At 42.4% G+C, this 23,265-nt stretch overlaps 1 protein-coding gene across 2 annotated transcripts; it reads left to right on the forward strand.

Annotated features, from left to right (window-relative positions):
- Positions 1 to 1,933: 1,933 nt before the first annotated feature.
- Positions 1,934 to 23,265, forward strand: slc25a43 (solute carrier family 25 member 43). 2 transcript variants are annotated; one of them, XM_069892625.1, is made up of 5 exons: positions 1,938 to 2,448; positions 4,538 to 4,779; positions 10,209 to 10,381; positions 15,333 to 15,467; positions 17,639 to 23,265. In XM_069892625.1, the coding sequence occupies exons 1-5, from the start codon at positions 2,177 to 2,179 to the stop codon at positions 17,855 to 17,857; spliced, it is 1,041 nt and encodes a 346-aa protein (XP_069748726.1). In that variant the 5' UTR covers positions 1,938 to 2,176; the 3' UTR covers positions 17,858 to 23,265. The 2 variants fall into 2 exon arrangements, with proteins under 2 accessions (XP_069748727.1, XP_069748726.1); XM_069892626.1 differs by lacking the exon at positions 15,333 to 15,467 and having other exon boundaries at positions 1,934 to 2,448.

Raw genomic sequence — 23,265 nt, forward strand, 5'->3', positions numbered from 1 at the left:
TAGATAACCTTTCCTTTAGAGAATGGGAAAAAAAAGGGATTAAAAGAATAGAAAATTGTTTTTCAGGAAGTAGATTCTTATCCTTTGAACAAATGAGAGATAAGTACAATATAACTGGAGATACAGCGCTGGCATATTACCAACTGAGATCCTACTTGAAGGATAAATTAGGAAGCAATTTGAGTTTACCAGAGGGAAGTAACCTTGAATATGTGATTACAGATACAATGTTAATCAAAAGATTTATAACAAATATGTATATTAAACTGCAAGAAAAGGAGAATGAGGAAACAAATGGTAAAACTAAACAAAAATGGGAACAAGATTTAAATATAAAGATAAAAAAGGAAACATGGGAGAAATTATGTTCTGGAACGATGAGAAATACAATAAATACGAGGCTACGTATGATACAATATAATTGGTTACACAGAGTATACATTACACCTCAAAAGTTAAATAAATGGGACCCAACAGTATCTGATAGATGGTTTCGATGTAAAAAAGAAATGGGAACAACAATTCATGCAATCTGGACATGTGAGAGAGTAGAAAAATTTTGGGATGATCTCAATCAGATATTAAATAAAATAACAGAAAACAATATACCAAAGAATCCAGAGATCTTTCTCCTAAGTAACATAAAAAACAAAGAATTTGGAATTGATTTGGAGGATGCACAAAAAAGATTTGTTAAGATAGCCCTAGCCGTAGCAAAAAAATGTATTATGTCAACCTGGAAATTGGAAGATAATTTGAAAATACAACAATGGTATATAGAAATGAATAAATGTATTCCATTAGAAAAAATAACATATAGTTTAAGAAATAATATTGAAATATTCGAACAAGTATGGGAGCCTTACATTAAATACAATAGCGAAAACCTACCGGGGACAAACATTACCTAAGTTGATGGAAGGAGAAGGAAAGAAAAGAATGGACTCAGTAGAATTTCTGGTGTATTTTTGTTGAATGACAACATTGTCTGACTGGTTTAATGCAACCTAGATTGTATACCTAAAATGGATGAGAGGGGGGGGGGTGGGGGGGTGGGTTGGGAGGAGGGAGGGGGGGGGGGAGAAAATGTCACTGTATATGTGTGAAAAAGAAAAAGTGTATATCATGGCTATTGTGATTTATGGTGTGAAAAATAAAAAATTTAAAAAAATAAATATATTTTATGATGAAGCATTTCACTCTGAATGTCACAAAATATGACTTGGGTATCGCAGCTGAAACGGATTCGCTTTTTGTAACAACTCAATCTCATCCAACTGGTTAAAGTGCTACAAAAAGTCCATAACTGTCCATGACCTGACTGCAGAGAAGTGGTGTGAAAGGCTTCGATAACAAAGGCAATTCTGTTGAAGAACACATTCACCCTGAAGTAATTTTTGGCTTCCTTTTGAGTTGGTGCCCCTGCGAGGAGCAGAACTACCTGGCATGCCAGTTTTGATTGGCACGTGCCCTGCTTCATCAAGTCTCTCATCCCATCTCTCTCCCAGTTTCAGGATATCTGGCCGTAGTTGATCAATGTTGTCCCTTTCCACATCTAATGTGGCCCCACAAGAATCTATTACCAAGTTCACCTCATGGATCATTGCGAGAACTTTAATCCAAATGGCTGACATCAATTCACATTCAAAGGTATCCAAGTATTTTTGATCTCCAGACTTAGACCCTGCTGTCAACTTGGTCACTTCACTCAGCTCTGTTTCTGCATTTCTAACACCATCCAAATGTAATAAACATTTGGAAGACAAGTTGGTTTCAGTTCTCTGCATTTATTTGTCTATATGAAATCTGTATTTCATCTTTTATGAATCTTCTTTAAAATATTAATAATTTGGCTAAAGGATACCCCCCCCCCGCCCCTTCCCACAGAGGAGTCGGTCCCCTCAAAAGGGTCTTCAGTGGGGCCATGAACGCTGGGGAGCGGAGAAGGCGCACAGAGCCATTGCGGGCAACGGGCAGGAATGAGCGAGTTGCATTGGGGGCGCCAGTCCCGTCCAGCCCCATCGGCACTGCCCTGCTGTGGCGTCGACGTGTCGGGACCTGCTGCTGACTTTGGATTGAGTCCGGGTTCCTGGTCCAACCCCCACTGACGTCTCGTCGCTGCCGCTTCCCGGTCGCTGAGCGAAGCCGGCAGCTCCCGGCGCAGTCGAGTCCGGCCATGGCGGTGGACAGGCGAGACCCCAGGATCACCTTCTGTCAAAGCCTGTGCTGCGGCGCCGTGGCCGGGATCTTCAGCCGTTCTCTCACGTGCCCCCTGGACGTGGTGAAGGTCCTGAGCCAAGTGGGGACCTTCCACAGCAAGAAAGGCTTCCTCGGGACTTTCCAGCTCCTTGCTGAGGCCGAGGGCCCGCGGGCTCTGTGGAAGGGGAATTGTATCGCCTGCCTGCGGCTCTTCCCCTACAACACCAGCCAACTTTCGGCGTACAACAAGTAAGGGAGTCCTGGCTGCTGCTGGGGCCGAGGGTTAAGCGTCACCTGCTGGGTTCCCTTGCACGCCTTCTGCAAAGCCCTTGCTGGTATTAGATAGATTGAGCGACGTGCAGCCACGATGGGGTTCGGTCGCGGGAAGGGTCAACCCCACGGTTTGTGTCGCTCTGCCTTTTTCGGGTCAGTGTTCAGGAACTCGGGGAACCAACCCGGGGCCGGCTGAGTATCGGCAGACAAGGACAAGCCGAGCCCTTCCAGGTCCCGTGTGACATTGGTCTGTTCCACGCCTGATTTTAGGTGATGATATCCTCCTCCTCCAAATAACGTGGCTTCTCCTCTCCCACCATCAACTCAGCCCTCACCTGCTTCTCCTCCATTACCCACACATCTGCCCTGGCCCCTTCCCCCCCCCCCCCCACTCACAACAAGGCCAAGGTTCCCCTCTCCTCACCGACCACCCCACCAACATCAGACATCTCATCCTCTGCTATTTTGATCACACCACCACACACAGCTTCCCCTCTCTACTTTCTAGAGGGACCCCTCCCTCCACGACTCCTGTGTTCACTCTTCCCTTCCCACGAATCACCCCCTGTGACAGCAGGAAGTGTTCCACTGCGCCCACACCTCCTCTCTCACCAGTATTCCGGATCCCAAACTGTCCTTCCATGTGGAGCAACATTTCTACCTGTGAATCTGCAGGGGCCGTCTACTGCATCCGGTGCTCCTGTGCTTTCCTCCCTGACACTGGGTAAATGACAGATTTTGAGGTGGCTGCTGCACTCTATCCAAACAGACTTTCTTGTTTGACTCGATTTCACGCCAGGTTCGTGAAGGAAGGTACATTCACGTTTTAAGAGCAGCAGAAAAGTGTTGAAAATCAAACCAAAAAATATCTGAAGATGTTGGAAAGTAGAAAATGTCCAGCAGATCTTGCAGCCTCTGTGAAAAGAGAATCAGTTAATTTTTCAGGGCCCTGCCAGGACCGGGAAGAAGAGAAAAGAAAGCAATGATCAGTTGGAGGAACTCAGCAGGTCACAGAGTGTCCCTAACTGTTAACGTTTCAGGACTGGACCCTTTATCGATAATCCAAGTACAGTAATGAAAGTATATGACCACAATGCAAAGACTGAAGAAAGACAACCAATGTAAAAGGAGAAGTAAATAGTCACAGTTGCAGTTAGTGCAGACAGATATTTTGGTGACCCCCAAATAGCTTGGGGTTATAAGGTTAAAGTTATGGCAGTATGGGGAGGTTCAGGAGCTCGAGATCTGTTGGGGGAAAAAAATGTGTTCTTGAACCTAGAGGTGCTGGTCTTCAGGCTTCTCTACCTTCTGCCTGAAGGTCGCAGTGAGAAGAGGCTGCAAGCAGGGTGATGGGGGTCCCTTTATAATTAACCTCTCTGAGCCAGAGTCTCACCCAGATCTCTTCAGTGGATGGGAGGACAGTGCTTATGACGGATCTGGTGAGGTTTGCCACTTTCTACAGTCTTCTGCACTCCTGGGCACTCAAGTTTCCAAACCTGGCCATGGTCCAACTAGTCAATACACTTCCTACTGTACACCTGTGGAAGTTCAAAGGAATATTTGACAAACTTCTATCACCCTTGATTTGAAAATTGTGGCTTCTGATATCATTTGCAGGCCTGAATCTAATTTGAGTTCATAATTCCATTACCAAATGTTTCTTGCCAGGATAAGTAGACCAGTCTCTGCATCAGACAACCCTTGGTACCACTGAACTTTACTGTCAGTTGCACTAATATGTCATACAAAGAAATAAATCAGAATTGGGAAAAGATGCAGTGTTAAAGAACAGAGTAAGAAGGGAGGGAAGTGGAGAACTCTTCTGCAATCTGACCAGGTTCTCTGCTCTCCTTCCCCTTCCTCTGCATTTCAAAATGTCCTTAGTCTAACTTTTCCTACCTCATGGGCATCAGCTCTGCCTCCCCCTACAGATGCTGTGTGAACCTGGTGAAAAATGCCAACATTTTCTGTTTGTATACTAAGATTTTCATGCCAGTTTGTTTACCAGCCAACAAAAGTGTCTTTGGTTCCTGGATTCTTGATACATTGTCTGCTTATTTCCCAGGTTTGTAAACCTGTTCATGGACAATTTGGGACACATCTCCCATTGCAGTGCCATTGTTGCCGGGAGCCTGGCAGGAATCGTGGCCGCTGTCCTGACCTATCCAACAGAACTGATCGAGACGCGCCTGATTGTTCAGAACAGCAGAGCTCCCACCTACAGAGGAATCGCCCATGCTCTTGTCACCATCTACACCAGGGAAGGATTCCCAGCCCTCTACCGAGGGGCATCGCTGACTATACTGGGTAGGTGGGCACAACCTGCAGTTGAAACATGGTGAAGGATATATTCATCATTTGGGAAATTCTAACTACTTGTGTGCAGATCCTAACAGGTCAAGGAAAGCCCTGCTACAATTGGAATTATTACTGGGTTTGTAATGAAAACAGCAAATGAAGCGCTCCATCAGTGCCTTTTGTCAGAATAAGTAGGGTTTGATAGGATAATGTTCTATAAGAAAGTCTGCAGAAGCTGGGATTAAGTACAGTACACAAACTTGCTGGAAAAATACAGCAGGTTACGCAACATCCATAGGAAATAAAGGAGTCGTATGGCCCAGGCCCAAAACATTAGATACCCTTTGCTTCCTGTGGATTCCTTGTGACCTACTGATTTTCTCCAGCACTTTTGGTGGCATTATGATTGTGTTCAGAGGTTCAACTGGACCAAATTTTGCACTGCTTGTTTGAAGATATTTTTAAAATAATTTTTAGAATCCAAATTAGGAACATATGCCATGAACATAAGAAGCAGGAGCAGGAGTTGGCCATTCGGCCCATTGAGCCTGCTCCACCAGTCAATAAGATCATGGTTGATCTGATCATTGACTCAACTCCACCATCTGCCTTATCCCCATATTCCTTCATTCCTTTGTAATGTAAAAAATCTATCTAACTGAACCTTAAATATGTTTAATGAAGTCGCCTCAACCACTTCCTTGGGTAGAGAATTCCACAGATTCATGACTCTCTGGGAAAAACAGTTTTTACTCATCTCTGTCTTAAATCTACCCCCCTGAATCTTGAGCCTGTGTCCCCTAGTTCTGGTCTCACCTACCAGTGAAAACAATTTTCCTGCCTCTACCTTATCTATTCCTTTCATAATTTTATGTTTCTATAAGATCTCCTCTCATTCTTCTGAATTCAAGTGAGTGTAATCCAAGATATTTAGTCTCTCCTCATAGGTCAACCCCCTCATCTCTGGGATCATTTGATGATTTGCGGTAGAAAAGTTGTGCATTACAGGTGAAAAATTGCAATAAATTGTTTCTGTAATGCAATATTTAGAACTAAATAATTAGTGCAAAAAGAGAAAAAAGTGAGGTAGTGTCTGTGGTTTATTGTCCGCTCAGAAATCAGATGGCAGAGGGAAGAATTAGAATCAGCATTTATTGTCATGAACAAGTTGTGAAATTCGCTGTTTTGTGACAGCATCACCAGTGCAAACATTCCTATAAAAAATAAAATAATAACAGCAGAGCACGAAAAGTAAGGCCGTGTTTTTGGTTCATTGATCATTCAGGAGTCTGAGTGCTCATCTTTTGGCTCCTGTACATTTTTCCCGATGGGAAAAGAGTGAAGAGGGCATGGCCTGGGTGGTGGGGTCTTTGAGGATAGAGACTGCTTTTAAAGACACCACTTCATGTAGATGTCCTTGATGGGGCGTGAAGTCTGGTGCCTGTGATGTTGCAGAGAGTTTTTTTCTTACCCGAAAGTTGGTGCCTTCATACCAGGCGGTGATGCAACCAGCCAGGATGCTCTCTACAGTACACCTGTAGAAGTTGACAAGAGTCTTCAGTGATATACCAATCCACCTCAGTCACCTCACAAAGTATAGCTGCTGGTGAGGCTTCTTTATAGTTGCATCAATATGGAATCTTCAGGACAGATCCTTGGAGATGTTGACATCCAGGGATTTGAAGTTCTTGACCCTTTCCACTAATGAGCCCTCGATGAGGACTGGGTCATGTTCCCCTGACTTCCTCCTGGTCCACAATCATCCTGTTTTGCTAAAGTTGAGCACAAGGCTGTTGTCGTTACACTATTCAACAATCTTACCTATCTCCCTCCTATATGCTTCCTCATTGCAATTTGTGATTCTGCCGACAACTGTGGTATCATCGACAAACTTGTAGATAGCATTGGAATTGTATCTGACCACACAGTCATTGGTGTACAATGAGTAGAGCAGTGAGGAAGAAGCTGTTTTTGTTACATTGGATGTGCATCTTCAGGATCTTGTACCTCCTTCCTGATGGTAGCAGTGAGAAGAGAGCATGGCCTTGGAGGTGGGGGTTCCTTGATGATAGAGGCTGCCTTCTTAAGAGAACACCTCTTGAAGATATCTTTAATGGATTGAAGACTACTGCCCATGATGTTGCTGGCCAAGTTCACAACCCTCTGTAGCCTTTTCCAGTCCTGTGCATTCGAACCTCCATGCCAGACAGTGAGTCAAAATGCTCTCTGTGGTGTACCTGTAGAAATTTGCAAGAGTCTTTCCTCATGTATAAAGAATAAACTCAAGAAGGTTGTTAAATAGGCCTGTGACATCACAGGCACCAGACTTCACTCCATGGAGGACAGTTTTTCTCCCAGAGTTGTGAGGCGGGGTCTTAAAAAAAGCAGCCTCTATCCTCAAAGACCCCCACCACCCATGGCCTCTTCACTCTGCTACCATCGGGAAAAGGTCCAGGAGGCGAAAGATGAACACTCAGCGGTACAAGGACAACTTCTTCCCCTCCACCATCAGATTCCTGAATAATCAATGAACCAAAGACACTGCCTTACTTTTCATGCACGAGTATAGTTATTAATGAAAGATGCTTATAATATGTATGTCTTCCACAAAACACCAAATTTCATGACTTTGACAATAAATCCTGATTCTGATGTATATGTCCTCTCTTTATGTCACTTTTCTTTACCTTTTACAAAAAACACCTCTTTATTCTTGCAGATTGTCGTCCCAACTCAAATCCTCCTTTCCTCTCCAAACCGCATAAATATGTTCTCACCACCACCCCCACCCACCCCCACAAATTTATGTTAGTCTTGCAGTGAAACCCCAATTTAACGCGAATTCAGATATTACGTGATGAGACATTAGATTCGGGCGTCAGGCTCCCGGCAGGAGCAGGGATATCAGGCTCCCGACAGGAGCGGGGGCGTTGGGCTCCTGGGCAGGTGTGGGGGCATTGGGCTGCATACAGAATAACTGGGATGTTCCAATATAGGAGATATGGAAAAGAGGTAGGTATGCAAATTAAAGTGGGAAATACAGTGAACCTCTGATTTAGCACGACCCCGCTTTTCTCACAATGTGATTTTATGGGCCCCAACAATCTGGGGTTTCCTTGTACCTGGAAATCCTTGCCTCAGTCTCACCAATTATTCATGCATCTCTGAAAAAACTTTTATTAAAAGTCACTCATAAAATATCAATTCCTGGTTATCATCAGATTGGGCCCAAGGAGATCCAAGGCATCTGGGGTGTTTCCAAATTCTGAGGAGCTGGGGCAGCCACTTCTTATGGAATGACTCGTGAACTCCAAGATCTGTATTTCTCAGTAAACATTAGTTTATTTGCTGTATTAACAACCAATATGTGTTTTAACAATAAAGGCACGAGCTGCCATGTTTTCCTCTATTTAAACAGGGACAGAGTTGGAAAAATCAGCACCTGGTCAGTAGCCGGAAACTCTGCTCCCTTGTTGCCAAACCCTCATTCAAAATCCTCACTGTCCCCCAATCCCTGCTTCCTCAGTGACTCTCACTCGCTGCCACTCATCATTATGGGCTGTGCCCCTAAACCTTTTTTTAAATGTACAGGTATTTACAACACAGTAGAAGCCAATTCCAGCTATTTAAATCCATGCCACCCAATTACACCCAAACTGGAGTGCCCAGAGAAAACCCACGCCGACTCAGGGAGAAAGTACAGACAGCAGTGGATTTGATCTGGGTCGTTGATACTGTAACAGCGTGGTGCTACACCACTACACTAACTGTGCTGCCCCAGTTTCTACGCTTCTTCTCCTTTAGTATGTACCTTAAAACATGCCTCTTTAATGATGTGATTGTTCTGGCCTAATACCTCCTTCACTGGCTCTGTCTGATTTCATTTTTGAAGATCCTTGGACCACAATGCAATGTGATCTACACACAAGTTCTGCAAAGTTCCCAATTTACTAGAGCAAGTTTGGCACCAGTTGACTAAATGAGGTGATAAATGGTGTGCCCTGAGCTTCAGAGGGAAACGAGGAAGTAGTCAGTAAAGTGTCAGAAACCTGAAACCGATCAGTTTCAGAAACAAAGCTGGCCAGTGGCACTATCTGTAATTGCCACCATTGCCACCAGATGGTGTTCCATCCGAAGTTTTGCTTTCTGTATCCACGACATCTTGTCCACATACAAATATGGATCAGCCCAGACACTAATTCTTCATAATGAGCTGCTGGAAGATTAGTCTCAATAAAGGGTCTAACCCGTAACATTAACCAGCCATATATTTATACCCACAGATGCAGCCTGACCTGTTGAGTTGCTCCAGATTCCAGAATCTGCCATTTTTATGTTTAATTGATTCTTTTGTGTCGTCGAGCAGTTTGACATCAAGTGGTAGTTTCAAGCCCTATCCTGGAGACGGGACTGTATAATCTAGCTTGATGCTCCCGGTGCTTAGAGACTACTGCTCTACTGAGTCTTTCCACTGGCCATGAGACTGCTGGATGATGGCTAAAACAACTCTCCATGGTTACTATAAATTAATAATATTTATTTTAATATATGTGCTACGTACATGTGATTTTTCTCTGTAGGTGTGTTTGGTAGTGTTCTGCACTGTGGCCTGGACTACGCTTTCATCAGGTTCTACTGGTACAATCTGAATGGAACCTATCAGCTTTCAGAAGAGACCACTCTTCTTTCAGGAGCTTGTAAAAGATCCCAAGCCTTTACTTGAAAACTTCTTCCAAGCGCATGACCAATTTTATTTCTCGAGCAATATTGTTAAAATAAATCAGTAGACATTATTGCAGTGCTACTTTGGGGAGCTTGCTGTACACCAGCTGCTGTGTTCCCAGGATGACAGGAGGGACCCCACTTCAATTTATCTATCAAAGGACAACTTAGAGCCAAATAATTTGCTGCATTTAGAACTCTACACGAAACATCATTCAAATCTCCACAATTAGCTGGCTACCAATCCTACCAATCCCAGAATAAATGGTTTAGTTATAGTTATACATCAATCGTGGGCCGGTGGGACTAATGTGTGAAGGACATTTTGTTCGCCATGGGGAAGCTGGGCTGAAGGGCCTGTTGTTTCCAGCTGTTTGGCTCCAAGTCTCTGACATTAGCCAGTACACCTAATGGTACAAAAACAGCTTCTTCCCCCTCCACCATCAGATTTCTCAATGGACAATGAACCACAGACTCTATCTCACTTTTTCTCTTTTTGCTCTAATTTTTTTTTAAACAGTGTGTTCTTGGAAATATAAGTTATAGCAATTTTTGCACCTGTAATTCACAATATCACTGCCAAAAAACAACAAATTTCATGTCAATAATCCTGATTCCGATAATCTTGATTTCGATTTTAAAAAAGGCACCATCATTCCACTTGGATTCAAGGTTAATTGACAATTAATTTATCTTTTCTTTATTGCCTTTTCCAGGAGCTGTACCTTTCTCTGCAAGTTCCTTTTTGGTTTACGTTAACTTGGATAAACTCTGGAATAAGCCCAGTGTGAAATTCACACCTCTCCAGAATTTTGCCAATGGTTGCCTGGCAGCAGGAGTTGCCCAGGCACTCTCCTTCCCCTTTGACACTGTGAAAAGGAAAATGCAGGTGAGTGCTTCGAGCCTTGATGGTACATGGCCTGACAATGTGTGCAACAACAAGGAGCTACTGGAGGAACTCAGCGGGTCACACAGCATCCATGAGTGGAAATGGACAATCAACTTTTCCATTCCCTACCCTTTATTGAGGCTAAGTTCAAGGGTGAAAGAAGCTGAGGAGGAATTGGGCAGAGGGTGGGAGACGGGGAGAGGGTGAGAGATGGCTGGAGGGAGACACCACTGGGCGGGGAGTTAGAAGTAGGAACTGGAGTAGAAAAGAAAGGATGGAAACACTGAATCAAGATAGAGACGGGGTGACCTAAAATTAGAAAAATCAATGTTCAAGGCATTGGATTTAAGGGTGTGCGGGAGTAATGTGAGGTGTCGTTCCTCAAGTTTACATTTACCCTCAACCCAGGAATGGATGAACCTGAAAATAGACATGCCCGTGTGGGAATGCTGCAGGGAATTGAAATGGGTGGCCACTGGGAGTTCCACCTTGAACCCAGGGACAGCAAACCTGTCACCCTCTCTGGGTTTGGTCTCACTGACATAGAGGGGCCACCAATCCAGTAGATCAGGTGTGGTGATATGCTCACCTGGAAAGTTTCTTTTTGACCCTGGATGGTGGTGAGGGGGGGGGGAGGTGGGAGATGAGATGTAGGGACAGTTTTTATATCTTCAATTACAGCAGGAAAGTGATCCCCACAGGAAAGCAAATAGGGGAGGGAGGGAGAGATGTGGCTGGTGGTGAGATTGTATTGATTTTGGTGGAAGTGTGGAGATTAATGTGTCTGATGCAGATGCTGGCACCATGGAAGCTGAGGTCCTTCTTCTGTGAAACACGAAAATCTGCAGATGCTGTGATTGTAATTGTACTGACAATAACTGACAATATAAGACAGCTTTAATAAACTAATATGTATGCTACGAGGTCTTGTCTCTCTGCAAGATGAACCTGGAAGGCTAGACTGTAGCTCTGGACTGCTTTATAGACAAGGTTACCGGGGTGACCCCTGGTGACCTAGTGGTGTAATTACATCTCACACAGAGATGCTGGAGGAACGTCCATAAGAGGTAAAGATAAATACAGAAGTTTCGTGCCTGAGCCCTTCAGGGTATAAGCAAAAAAACAGAAAGGCATCTGAATAAAATTGAAAATCGCAGGGGGAGGAGTCCAGACCATCAGCCAAAAGGTGTTAATTGGATATGATAAGAGGCTTCTGCTTGGGGGAGATGGGTCAGGCAGAAATGTGAGTGTAATAGAGCAGATAGAAATATCACCCCTTCCTACTTTTGAATTGACAAAGGGACTGAAACATTGACTCTCCATTTCTACTGTGTATGTTTTTTAACAGTTTTTTTTCCCTTCAGTAATCATCACAGCCAGAAAACCAAAAATTCAGATCTCGTTGCGCATTTACACTAAATACCTGAGGAGCAGTATTTTCGGTTGGCGTGGGCCGCCTCTTGGTTCTTGATCCTCCAAAATATTTCATGTGGAATTTAAACTGGAGGTGGGGGAGGATGTACTTAAGGAGGAGGCTTTTGAAGAAGTGCTGACTAAAATGGTTGTGTGAGTATGGTAGGGTGGAGATTATTCCATGCTTGAATTGTCTTGGAAGATGGCTCCTAGCAGGCTTGGGTTTGGTAGGATTGGTCATCTAAATCGAACTGGCAGTTCAGCATTTTGTAGACGGTGTGCTTCATGTCTGTCTTGGAGAGAACTCCACATTAATGAATCCAAGAGCTTTGTAACACTCACTTCTCATCCATATGTATTTGTGACAAATTGGGCTGCCTGCCACGTACAGTGTCGCACGTCACCAATAAGTCCCATTGTTGCTGCCAAACACCTGCAGTTCTGTTTAGAATGCAGGTGTTCTGTGAAATTCTCTAGGGGTCCAGGAGGTAAAATATCGGAACAATGATTTACCTCCAGGGCCTTTTACACAGACTGTGTTCCAGAATTTTGAGAACAATTTTCTGGAACACAGTGGCTGTGTAAAGAAAACATAAGGGATACTGCCTGACCCACTGATGACCTCCAGCTTCTCATTGATTTGCTCTGAGCTCCGCTTTTGCTGCAAGGCAAATTATCCGTGCACAAGGTTACCAGAAAAGCTCTGGAAATCCTCTTTGCTCTAATTCTTTGTCTTCTAATAGCTATTAATCGTAAACTCCTCTAGAATCTTGTTCTTTTCTGCGTCTCCCAACTGTATTGGTCTGTCTTTCCAATGTTTTGCTTTATATCAAACACCACTGTAAGTGAGGGTTCAATGGGCTTCAGCCTTTTCTCCCTGGCTCCTCATCAAAAGGTTGTGGAACCAAGCTCAAGCCACTTTTTACCGTCAGCCTGACCGATTTATCAGGTGTGTCGATGGTCATATTGTATGTGTCAGATAGCAGCCAGTCTGAGCTACTTGTGGTATATTGAGCCCCATCTTAACTTCAGTGCTGGCATTGAGTGGATCCTCTGTTGGGTATTGGACAACAGCTGTGGCTTTGTTGAACACTTTCTCATCTTCAGTAAATTGGAGCCCCTCTCCAGTGACATTTCAGTGCAGGACTGAGAGAGCATTGAAGAAGACATTAATCAATGACGTAACAGCTTCTGAGATCTTATTAGGAAGAAATATAAGGGAGACAATTTTATCCATGTCACCCAAACAGATTGTCTTGTCAAGGATATCTAAATGTTTAAAAATATAAAGTTTAAAATTTTATTTACAGCACAGTAGAAGCCAGTTTTGGCCATTTAAACTCAGGCCGCCCAATTACATTCAAATTAACCTACAACCCCATACATCTTGAAGGGTGGGAGGAAACTGGAGCACCCAGAAGAAACTCCCTCAGATACGGGAAGAATGTACAAATTCCTTACAGACAGAACCAAGGTCACTGGTGCTGTAATAGCGCTGTGTCACCAATCTATATCAGAGGAGGTTCACCAGGATGTCGTTGGGACTGGTGGGCTTGAGTTATGGGGAGAGGTTAGATAGGGTGGATCTTTATTCCCTGGACTGTAGGTGGTCGAGGGATGATCTCATTGATGTTTATAAAACCATGAGGAGGCATGGGTAAAGTAAATGTTCACAGATGATTCTAGAATTAGAGAGCATAGGTTTAAGGTGAGGGGAGAGATTTAAGTGGGGCCTGAGAGGTGACTTTTTCATTCAGAGGATGATTCATGTCTGGAACAAACTGCCAGAGGAAATTATAAAAGCGGGTCTGATGTCGACTTCCAAACAGCATTTGGACAGATATATAGGAAGGAAGGGCTGAGCAGGATGGGACCGGACCAGATGGGTATGGATGAGTTGGGCTGAAGCCCCTGTTCCCTCCTGTTTCACTCAATTCCAATGTCAAATGAGGTGGGAATTTGCTGTATGCAAATTGCCTGGTGAATTTCCAATATCACATGAAAGAGTATAAAACTCCAGGACAACCCTAGACTATGAAAATTCATCTCCTGCGACTTTCCTTTTGACCTTTCTGGTTCTAAAAATTCAGTGAATCTAAATGGAGTCAGAACACTCAGCTTGGCTCAGAAGGGCAGCAGCGACGTTTCTGAGAAAACTGGAAAAGAATCATAGTCAATCAACTAAAGATGAATGTGATATTTTCTTCTGCAGTAGTGCATGTACATCGAGTGCTATAAAATGTTTAGCTCACTATAAATAGGTTACACTTGCAGGTTCTGGGTTGAAACTTACAATTCAGAGCCAGCAGGATAGTGGTGAGCAGGAGGTAAATTATGGATCGTTTTGTCTGCTGCTGTTATTAATAATGAACTTGAGTGAAACAGGCCATGTGATCCCTCAAGGCAATGTAACACTCGGTTAATCAGCAATTAAAAAGCTCAAAATGGCGCCAGTGGGCAATGGCAACTTTCGGCGGGCTGCAGAACCCCACCCCCTGTTACATAAACCTTTAAAATACTCACCTTCCCAGCTGTTTTCCTTACAATCAGCTGCACGTGTTTTTTTTAAACCAAAAAAAGCAGTGGAGGGGAGACATTATAGGTAAGCTTTCTCTACACAGACATTTGTGGGTGCCTGGAATGCAATACCAGTGGAGGCTAGAACAATAGGGGCATTTAAGAGTCTTTTAGACAGGCACATGGATGATAGACAAAGGGAGGGCTTAGTTTTATGTTGGTAGGAAAAGATAGGTCAGCAAAACTTTTTGGGCTGAAGGGTCTGTACTGTGCTTCAATTCCTATTTTCTTTATTCTAGGTATATTCCAGAACAATTTCCATCTGATGTACAGAAATGGTATTGGCTGAAGTAATTTAATCATCCCCCTAATTCTTGCCAAAATAACATTTACCTTCATGTGTCTCTACTCCAGCCTCATCCAATCTCATACTGAATTCCTCAAACACACTTGCATGTTCCAACATCTACAACCTGAGCTTATCCAAAGATTTGCTACATCCCATCGGCTCTGTACATGCTGACTTACACAGCCTCCTGCTTTATCAGTATTGTGTGTTAAATCCTCACCCACGTTTACCCATCTCTCCTTGACCCACCACTGCCCCAGACTTGCTCATTGCATCTTGATACATGTGACTTGAATTTGAACCTGGCTCTGCAATCTCTGGCACTAGGATACTTCCATGATGTTAGTAATCTTCTAACTTCTCACTCCTGAGCATTCCCTATTTCACTCCTTCACCATTGACAGCTGTGCCTTCTGCCACCATGATTCTAAGTTCGGGAATGACCTCTGCAAACACCTGTCTCCCTTTCCTCCTCCTTCGTAGCTCCTCCAAGCAAGCTTTTGGTGGCAATCCCATTCTCTGGCTCAGTTATTGTTAACTGCCCTCCAGAACAAACACACTGAGGCATTTTGTAACACCAGAAACCCTGTAAAAAGTCAAGTCTTTCGAAATTTACTTTTGGCAATAATTGTTTTTAATTTGTGTCTCTGAACACATTCTCTCTCATTATAGGCACAAAGTCCCCTGCTTCCTCACTACGGAGGTGTTGATGTTCATTTTACTGGGGTAGTTGACTGTTTCAAGCAAATAGTGAAGACAAAAGGTTTTCTGAGTCTCTGGAATGGTCTTTCTGCCAATCTACTGAAGGTAATCACTTCCTTTGTACAACCAGCTGCTGCCTGGGTGGACAGATAGCTGGAGAAATATATTGATGATGTGGCAATGACCTTGATCTCTGCACCTGCTTAACCAAGCACTACAGTCATATTACATCAGAAGATTTTCTTTGAGAGGAACAACAGCTCAATAGGCAGAGAAGTAATTGGTTGTTGTTCAGAGAATGGTTGGGTAGTGTCCACATCGTATACAAGCATGACAAGTCTTGAGTGAGGGCTCAGGCCCAAAATGTTGGTAATATATCGTTACCTGCGGACAGTTGAGTTCTTCCAGCATTTCTGTGTTTTGAGTACGTCCCACAACAGCTCAACTAATCTGAAATAAAAAGCTCCTCTGGGTATGGTGAATATGGAAGTTTGAGATTGTCATAAAATACCAACTGGTCATCGAGTGTCCGTCAGAGAAGACAATTTGCAGTCCTTACTTAACCAGGCCTCTGTGTGATCCCAGACTTACAGCAATGTGGCTGCTTTTAACTGCTCTCTGAAACTGCCTCGTAAGCCACAAAACCATGATGGCATGATAACACCGTGCGATAAGTCAACCATCCTACATTGAGACCTTTGTGGTAAAGTTGGTTTGGCAATACAATTCACCCCATTGCCTCTCCACAAGTCTGTGCGCCATAATGGAGGGATTGAAAGAGGAAAAAAAGGAGGAAACAGGTATCATTCATTGGGATGGGGGAGTGGATATTATTTATGGCTCAGAGGTAGGTGAGAAGGGAACATTAATTGAGGAATTTAAGAAACTAGTTCAAAAACTTACCGGGGATGTAAGTAAATTGGGCAGCACAGACTCTGGGCTGAAAGGGTCCATTAAATAAAAAATAAGGCTGAACAAATGTAAGGTTGCAATTGAAAGGCGGCGTAGTGTTTAGTACAGTGACTGAGTTTGAATCCTGCTCTGTCTGTAAGAAGTTTGCTCTCCCCGTGACTGTGTGGGTTTTCTCCAGGTGTTCTGGTTTCCTCCCACCTTCCAAAACGTACAGGGGTTGTAGCTCACCCATGGGTTTGTGGGCTGGAAGGGCCTGTTTGTTACCTTGCTGCATGTCTAAATTTTTAAAAAAACATTTTAAAAATGAAAATTTAAAAAGTAGGGAACATGTGGATCTGTTCTACATATATAAATGTCACGTGGCAGGAGATTTGGCTTTGCTCATCAATTGAATTCCAAATGTTTATCCATCACAACAGACAAATGGAGCAAGTCGAATTTTCAAACCAAATTTTTAAAAAATGACAAGTGTCTACTGAACTGAAATGTGTTCCTGCCGTGCCATGGTCATTAACCTGATGGTAACACATGAGACCGTGTCAGTTAGGTCACCATGACCAGAAAGGAGTTGAAAGCTGGATTGGAAATGTTGGTAATATTCTGAAAACTTCTCCAAATGCTGGAGAAAGCTTTAGCAGCAGCTGCTCTAGAAACAGTCAAGGATCAAAAGCTTTATTTGTATTATCTCTGCATGAAACCGCTACATAATCCCAGGGGTGTTCTTCATGCAGCAACTCCCTTTTCTACTGTCCATCAATGGCTTGCTTTATATTCTACTGTTATTAATTCTCTATTGACAGAACATATAAAATGCTTGAGTTTCAAGTGCACTAAAAGTCAAAAAATTCGGATGCCAGAAATCTGGCCCACTCGACAATCCGGACTCTCAAACTTTTTAAATTTAGCAGGCTTTTGTGTAAATTGCCACAGATGCACAGTGGCAACAAGTGACCACACTTAATACGTATTAAGACAGATCCGTAATCTTATCACAAAGAAATTCATTTGTATACTGTATTTTTTTTTTTACAATGTTTATGTTAAAACATAATTTCAAGCATCGAACACTCTCTTTACTCGTGAAAAAATGTAACTGTTCGTTGTGATAAATGAAGCCAGACTGTATTTGCTAATGAATAAACCATCAGAATTTACCTGTTCATCTCTTTATTCCTCCTTAAATCTGAATTTTAAAAGTTCTGCCCCAGAATCTGGAAAATTATAAAATCCGGACTGCCCATTTCCTGAGCAGACTGGATTTTAGGACTTTTACTGTATGTTTATTGGGAAACCCATCCTATTTATCTTCAACCCTTTGTCCTTTGGTCTGCCTGTTGTAACCACTGCTCTGCTTTAATTTTCAGATTGTTCCATACTACGGTTTGATGTTCAGCACGTTTGAATACTGCAAGCGGGCTTGTCTGTACAAGAATGGCTACATTGTGTCACCTCTGAGCTACCAGCTCAGCCCAGGAGTTGACCAGAGCTTGAGGGCCGAGGAGCTCCAGGAACTGAAGAAGTTGATCAGGGGAAAGAGCTTCAACACTGACCAGTCAACGGTGGGCAACAAATGGTGGGGCTGAGGAATCAGACTGCAGGGATCTGTTCAGGATCTTGGTTAACCTCAAGTACAGACTGCACCTAGCTGGTCAAAACAAAACATTCTCTCCGAATGGCTCCTCCTTCTCGTGTTGCACATCCCACGAAAGCAAAGCTGAAGGATGTTAGGTGCCTATATTTGAGGTGGCTTGCATCTATTGTTCATTGAATGAAGAGACAAATATTAACATCCCAAAGACTTGAACGTTCATAGCTCTTCCTATAATTAACTAGATTTCCAATATAAAATTCATTTTCGGGTTTGCTTCTTTTTTTAATGCCTTCTCTGGATGTTGATCCACCTTTAGTAGAAATATGAAACAATGGCAACGTGGCTGTAGGATCTCATAATAGTCCATGAAGCAAGAAGACAAAGAAACTATTTCTAAGGCGTTGGTAAAAGCTTTCATTCTATATTGTGCCTTTGTTTTATTAAATGAGACATAGATCTTCGGAAGAGAAGGTAAATGCCTGAACCAAAAGAAGTGACTAAAGATATCTGGCCATGTTCAATCTCTGTGCCTGTTGCACCTTTTAATTTTGGAAGATGATCAAGAAGAACTGTTTTCTATTCAACCTTAGTGCTGAAGACTGGTATCAATCTCAGAAGGTGCCTTTTGTTCGTAGTTTTCTGGACACCAGAATCCACTTAATGTCCAGACATAAAGGTCAACTTGATTTCTAATCCATGTATTTATAATCACAGCAGCCTGGAGGAACAAAAAGGCCCAGGACATTTCACGGGAAAACTTAATCCCAAGGACCAACAGCTGTCGCTAAGGTAGCAAATTAAAAACATGGCCAAAGGAAGGGAGATCATGGGAGGGTGTGCAGAGAGGAATGGAAGAAATGTTTGCTGATGGAACACCAGATGATGACAAGCATTCAGTTGCAGTGAGAGATGAGAGCATGGAGGTCTTGAGACAGAGTTGGAAGTTGTCAACAAAGTTGGGAATTGTGGAAATTCTTGTGATTTGAGATGCAGCATTGGAGGGTTAATTTGTAAGGTTTCAAATAGAAGGATGACATTTTGTACCAAATCATTAACTTAAGGGAGCTCATATAAAGTCCCAGGCCATTTGCTTTATTACACAAATTAGCAAGGCAAACTGGTCTTCCTATGTATCAGGGAATAGTAAATCAGATTTTGCCCATACAGCCAGTTTCACCAATCGCACGTTTCACCATTTCCAAGGTGCTGATAAGAAATTAATTTATTAGATTTTATCGCATTTTTAAGCTTAATGTGCCCAAAGATAGAAATTATTCTGAAAATCTCATCTCCTTAATGGTGGTTTAAATGATATTTATTATATTGTATCATAAACATTTAAAGATGACTAAAAATCCTGTTGGAAATTTTTTGTTTCCTGCATCAGTCACCGTGGACGTATACAGGAGGTTGCAGATGCTGCAAACTGGAGCAACATGTAATCTGTTGAGTTCCTCCAGCAGATTGTTTGTCATTTTGCTCAGAGTGCATCTTCAATTATTAATGTGCCAGCCATTCACAACCTTGCTTTGGTTATGCCTCCCCCCCCCTTAGGTGTCTGCTCAAAGTTTATGGGACCCCTTCCCTGTGAAGCAGTCAAGTTTTGTTTTCTTGTGTACTTCTCTCCTAACGACTATATAAAAAAAAAATAATGTTTCGTGAAGTGAAAAGAAAACACGGCTTTTACTTAAATGTGTTGTGGCCCCCAGGGAAGCCATAGGACCCCCGTTGAGAATGGGGCTGATCTACAAGGAAGGGGATCAGTTAAGGAGTCGCATCACAGGCCCAAATTTCTGAAGTGTTAGTGTTATCTTTCTTTCCCTACTTGTCTGATTTTCTAAACCAATGTCAGTCCCAGTTTTAACCTTAAGGTAGCATTTTGGATATTATTCTGACAGAACTGTAGGGTTCCTTCCAGTGGTGGTCACATGATGGGTGGCTCTTGTCAGCATGAGGAATTTCAGCTCCCTTCTCTTGCTCTCAAATAGTTGTGTTGATCTGTTCAAACGACTGCCTGTTTGCTACTACATTGGTTATAAGGAGTATGGAAATATCTGTGTGAGGCATGGTTAGTCTGCTTAGCAGGAGCTTAACTTACCTATATGCTCAAATCCATCAAGGATAAAGAAAATTGAAGAAGATTTTTTTTCAATAGAATGCTTTTATTGCTTCCCAAACTATTCGAGGGACAGGTATCCAATGTTATCATTGTGTTTTAATGTAGCAGAGCAGCTAGTCAGTTAAAATATGCAGGTCTGATTAAAAACACAATGCTGGAGAAACTCAGCAGGTCAAACAGTGTCCTTGATATAGTAACAACGTTTTGGGCCTGAGCCTTTCATCGAGGTATGTTTTTCCGTGCCTTGATAAAGTGCTGAGGCCCAAAATGTTGGTTATGTATTTTCATCTCTGCTTCAGCCACATTGTCTGCAGACTTTCGTTCTCTATGCAAGTTTGATGTTGGTTCTAATCTCTGTGCAAGATTGCACCTGAAATTTGTATCCTGCAAGACTGGAGCCGACACTACTTCATGCCCATTGTCACTTTATCAGCTGAAACCAAAGGTGATTTGGCTAGAATCTGTTACATTATACAGAGAATTCTACAGAATGCAGGAGTTTGTGCTTCATGAAGAGCTCCACCAAAATTGATTCATTTTGCCCTGTAAACATATCCGGCCACTCCATTAATCCTTGTGTACATATCTGGCAGGCTCTCGAATGCATTGCTACTGTTTTCCTGCTCTGCCATATTCAGACTGTACCCTTTGGGTTTAATAGTAACTTTGTAATATCTATGGCCACTAATTTTGGACTTCCTACAGGTTAAATCATCTTCTTGACCTTGCCTGACTAAATCTTTTCATAAAGACTTTGATCAATCCACCCCTGTGTTCTTCCCTTTTCTAGAGAAAAGAAACCCTGACATGGTTGGTATTTCCCAATTGTTTATGGTTCTTGGATTCAATGAGGCTGGGAAGAGCCAGAAAAAAATGGCCCTGTGAAATGACATATCAGAATCTGTCTCCTGCTAGTTCAATGTAAAATGGGAGTCCACCCACAAGAATGAGATGTTCAGGGACTTATTTCTGAGCTTTCCAATCTTTGGAATTGTTTGGTCCAGATTAACCCATGGATGCTGAGTTATTCAAGGATTATTGGGTTATTGAAAAGCAAGGGTTGCAGTGATTTAATGGGCAAGATGATCATCTATGGCCTATTCCTTCCCCTCCCACTTATATCCTAATGGTAAACCCCTGCAGCTCGATGACATCCAGGTGACGGGAGCTGATGATTCTAAAGAAGATTCAGACAGCTTCCAAACCCCATACTTTGAGCTTGAAAATGAAAGTGGCATAAGAAATTTCACAGACCTTGGCTCTTGAATCTTTTATTACAGCCTAGCCACAGAAAGATGAAATTTCAAAGTTCTCGAATTGAACATGTTCCTTGTACTTTGAATTATGTAGTAAAGAGAAAATACAAAAGGATATTGCGAGAAGAGAAAATTATGGGATTGCCTAATAGAGATTAAAAGATCAGATAAACTTGACTGGGCAAATTATCTGTTCATATTTTTTAAAATTCCACAATTCTATTTAATATTTCTATGAATGTATTCAGTTTGGAGTCCAACAATTACTTTAGCCCAAGGGTAGTGTTCCATACTAGATCGACCGATTCGACCGCTATTGTGGCCTATGGGAGTGGGTGTCTCATCCTGCATATCGTCTGCCTGATGGTCGTGTTTGACAACTGTTTGGTGTGTTGGCCCGTGGAGTGGGCTGTGGGTCACTACACCATCTTGTTTGTTTCCTGTTGGATTGTGTGTTTTAAGAATAAATTTGATAGATACATGGATGGGAGATAGCTGGAGAGTTATGGAATGGGAGCAGGTCAGTAAGATTAGGGAGATTATGGTCAGTACAGACTAGAAGGGTGGAATGTCCTGTTTTCTGTGCTGTAGCGTTCTATGGTTCTACTGTAGTCTGGTTTTTGTTTTTTCTTGTTGCATTTCTATTGGACTCTGGATAAGGTGCAGGTAACAATAATTCATACTTATAAACTGATTATGTGTTATGTGGGCAGTATGTTGTATAAAGTAAGACCACATTGAGAAGAGATCATTCCTGGATGCGAAATGTATCAGTCTCAGATAATTAAATCAAATACTATCTGTAGTAAAAAGTCAGGATCATCACGTGAACAGATTGTGTCTGCATTCAATGGAAAAGTCATTTTCAATGACCAGAAGGGATAAATTCCATTCCCACTGTAACTTAACCATGAATATAATTTGTTATTTTTATGAACACCATAATGAGAAATATCAGTGCAGAGTGGTATAAAGCAAACCATCATCCAGAATACTTGTTTCAGTTTTCCCCTCACCTCCTACATCACCAGCTGGAGTGATACTAACCTACAGACAGGGCCAGTGCAACCATTAGGCCAACTAGGCCGCTGCCTGGGGTGTGGATCTTGAAGGAGCACTGTTGAAGAGAGATTTTGAACATCACACCAAATATTACACTCACCGCTCAGCCCGGTCAATAACCTCTCCCCCTACAACCCCCTCATTCACCCTGGCCTAGGGCACAAAATAATCTGGCACCAGCCCTGTCTACAAAAAAAAAAGAAATGGGATCTATCTTACCTGGTTCTCCTCCAGAATCAAGTTTACTCAAGTATTCCTGTGAACCTTCTTAAATTGGTCCTTTTTTTGTTGTTGTTCATTAATTTTGGAAATAAATTTGGCATCTAATATCCAGGACTGCATTTGACAATGCAGAAATCCCAATCTCCAGCATTCAGTGTAAACTTGCTATCTTCTTACACCACTTACAATAAGTAAACTCTAGGCTCAGGCCCGAAACATTGACTGCCTTTTTTTTGACTTCCTTTCTTTTTAAAATGTTTTTAGTGAGTTTATTTTTTAAAAATACACACAATTAAGTGCAATAAGCCTTTTACTTCCTGTGGATGCGCGTGACGTGCTGTGTTCCCTGGAACTTTCATTTATTGCACTAAACCCTGAGCTTCTGTAAATTTTCTTGTTTGCCTCCAATCCTTGAAGGGGAAATTGTTTCAAAAACAGGACTTGAAATGGCATCTTCTGCATGCCAACAAAATTAACCATGCAGTTAAAACTCTGACTGAGATGTGGATACACGCAACTTTGTGGCTTAAAAATAAGACTGAGTCAGGAAACATACAACAAAAAAAAAATCACATGTTTCTCTTAATAAGCAACCAAGATCCCTGGAACCAGGAATAGAATCAGGATTTATTGTCATGAACAAGTCATCAAATTTGGTGTTTTTGCGGCCGCATCATTGTGCCGATCATATTATAACCATCTTACAACATTACCATAAAATAAAAATAATATGCACGAAAA

This window comes from Narcine bancroftii, chromosome 8 (assembly GCF_036971445.1).
Source record: "Narcine bancroftii isolate sNarBan1 chromosome 8, sNarBan1.hap1, whole genome shotgun sequence".
Lineage (NCBI taxonomy): Eukaryota > Metazoa > Chordata > Chondrichthyes > Torpediniformes > Narcinidae > Narcine > Narcine bancroftii.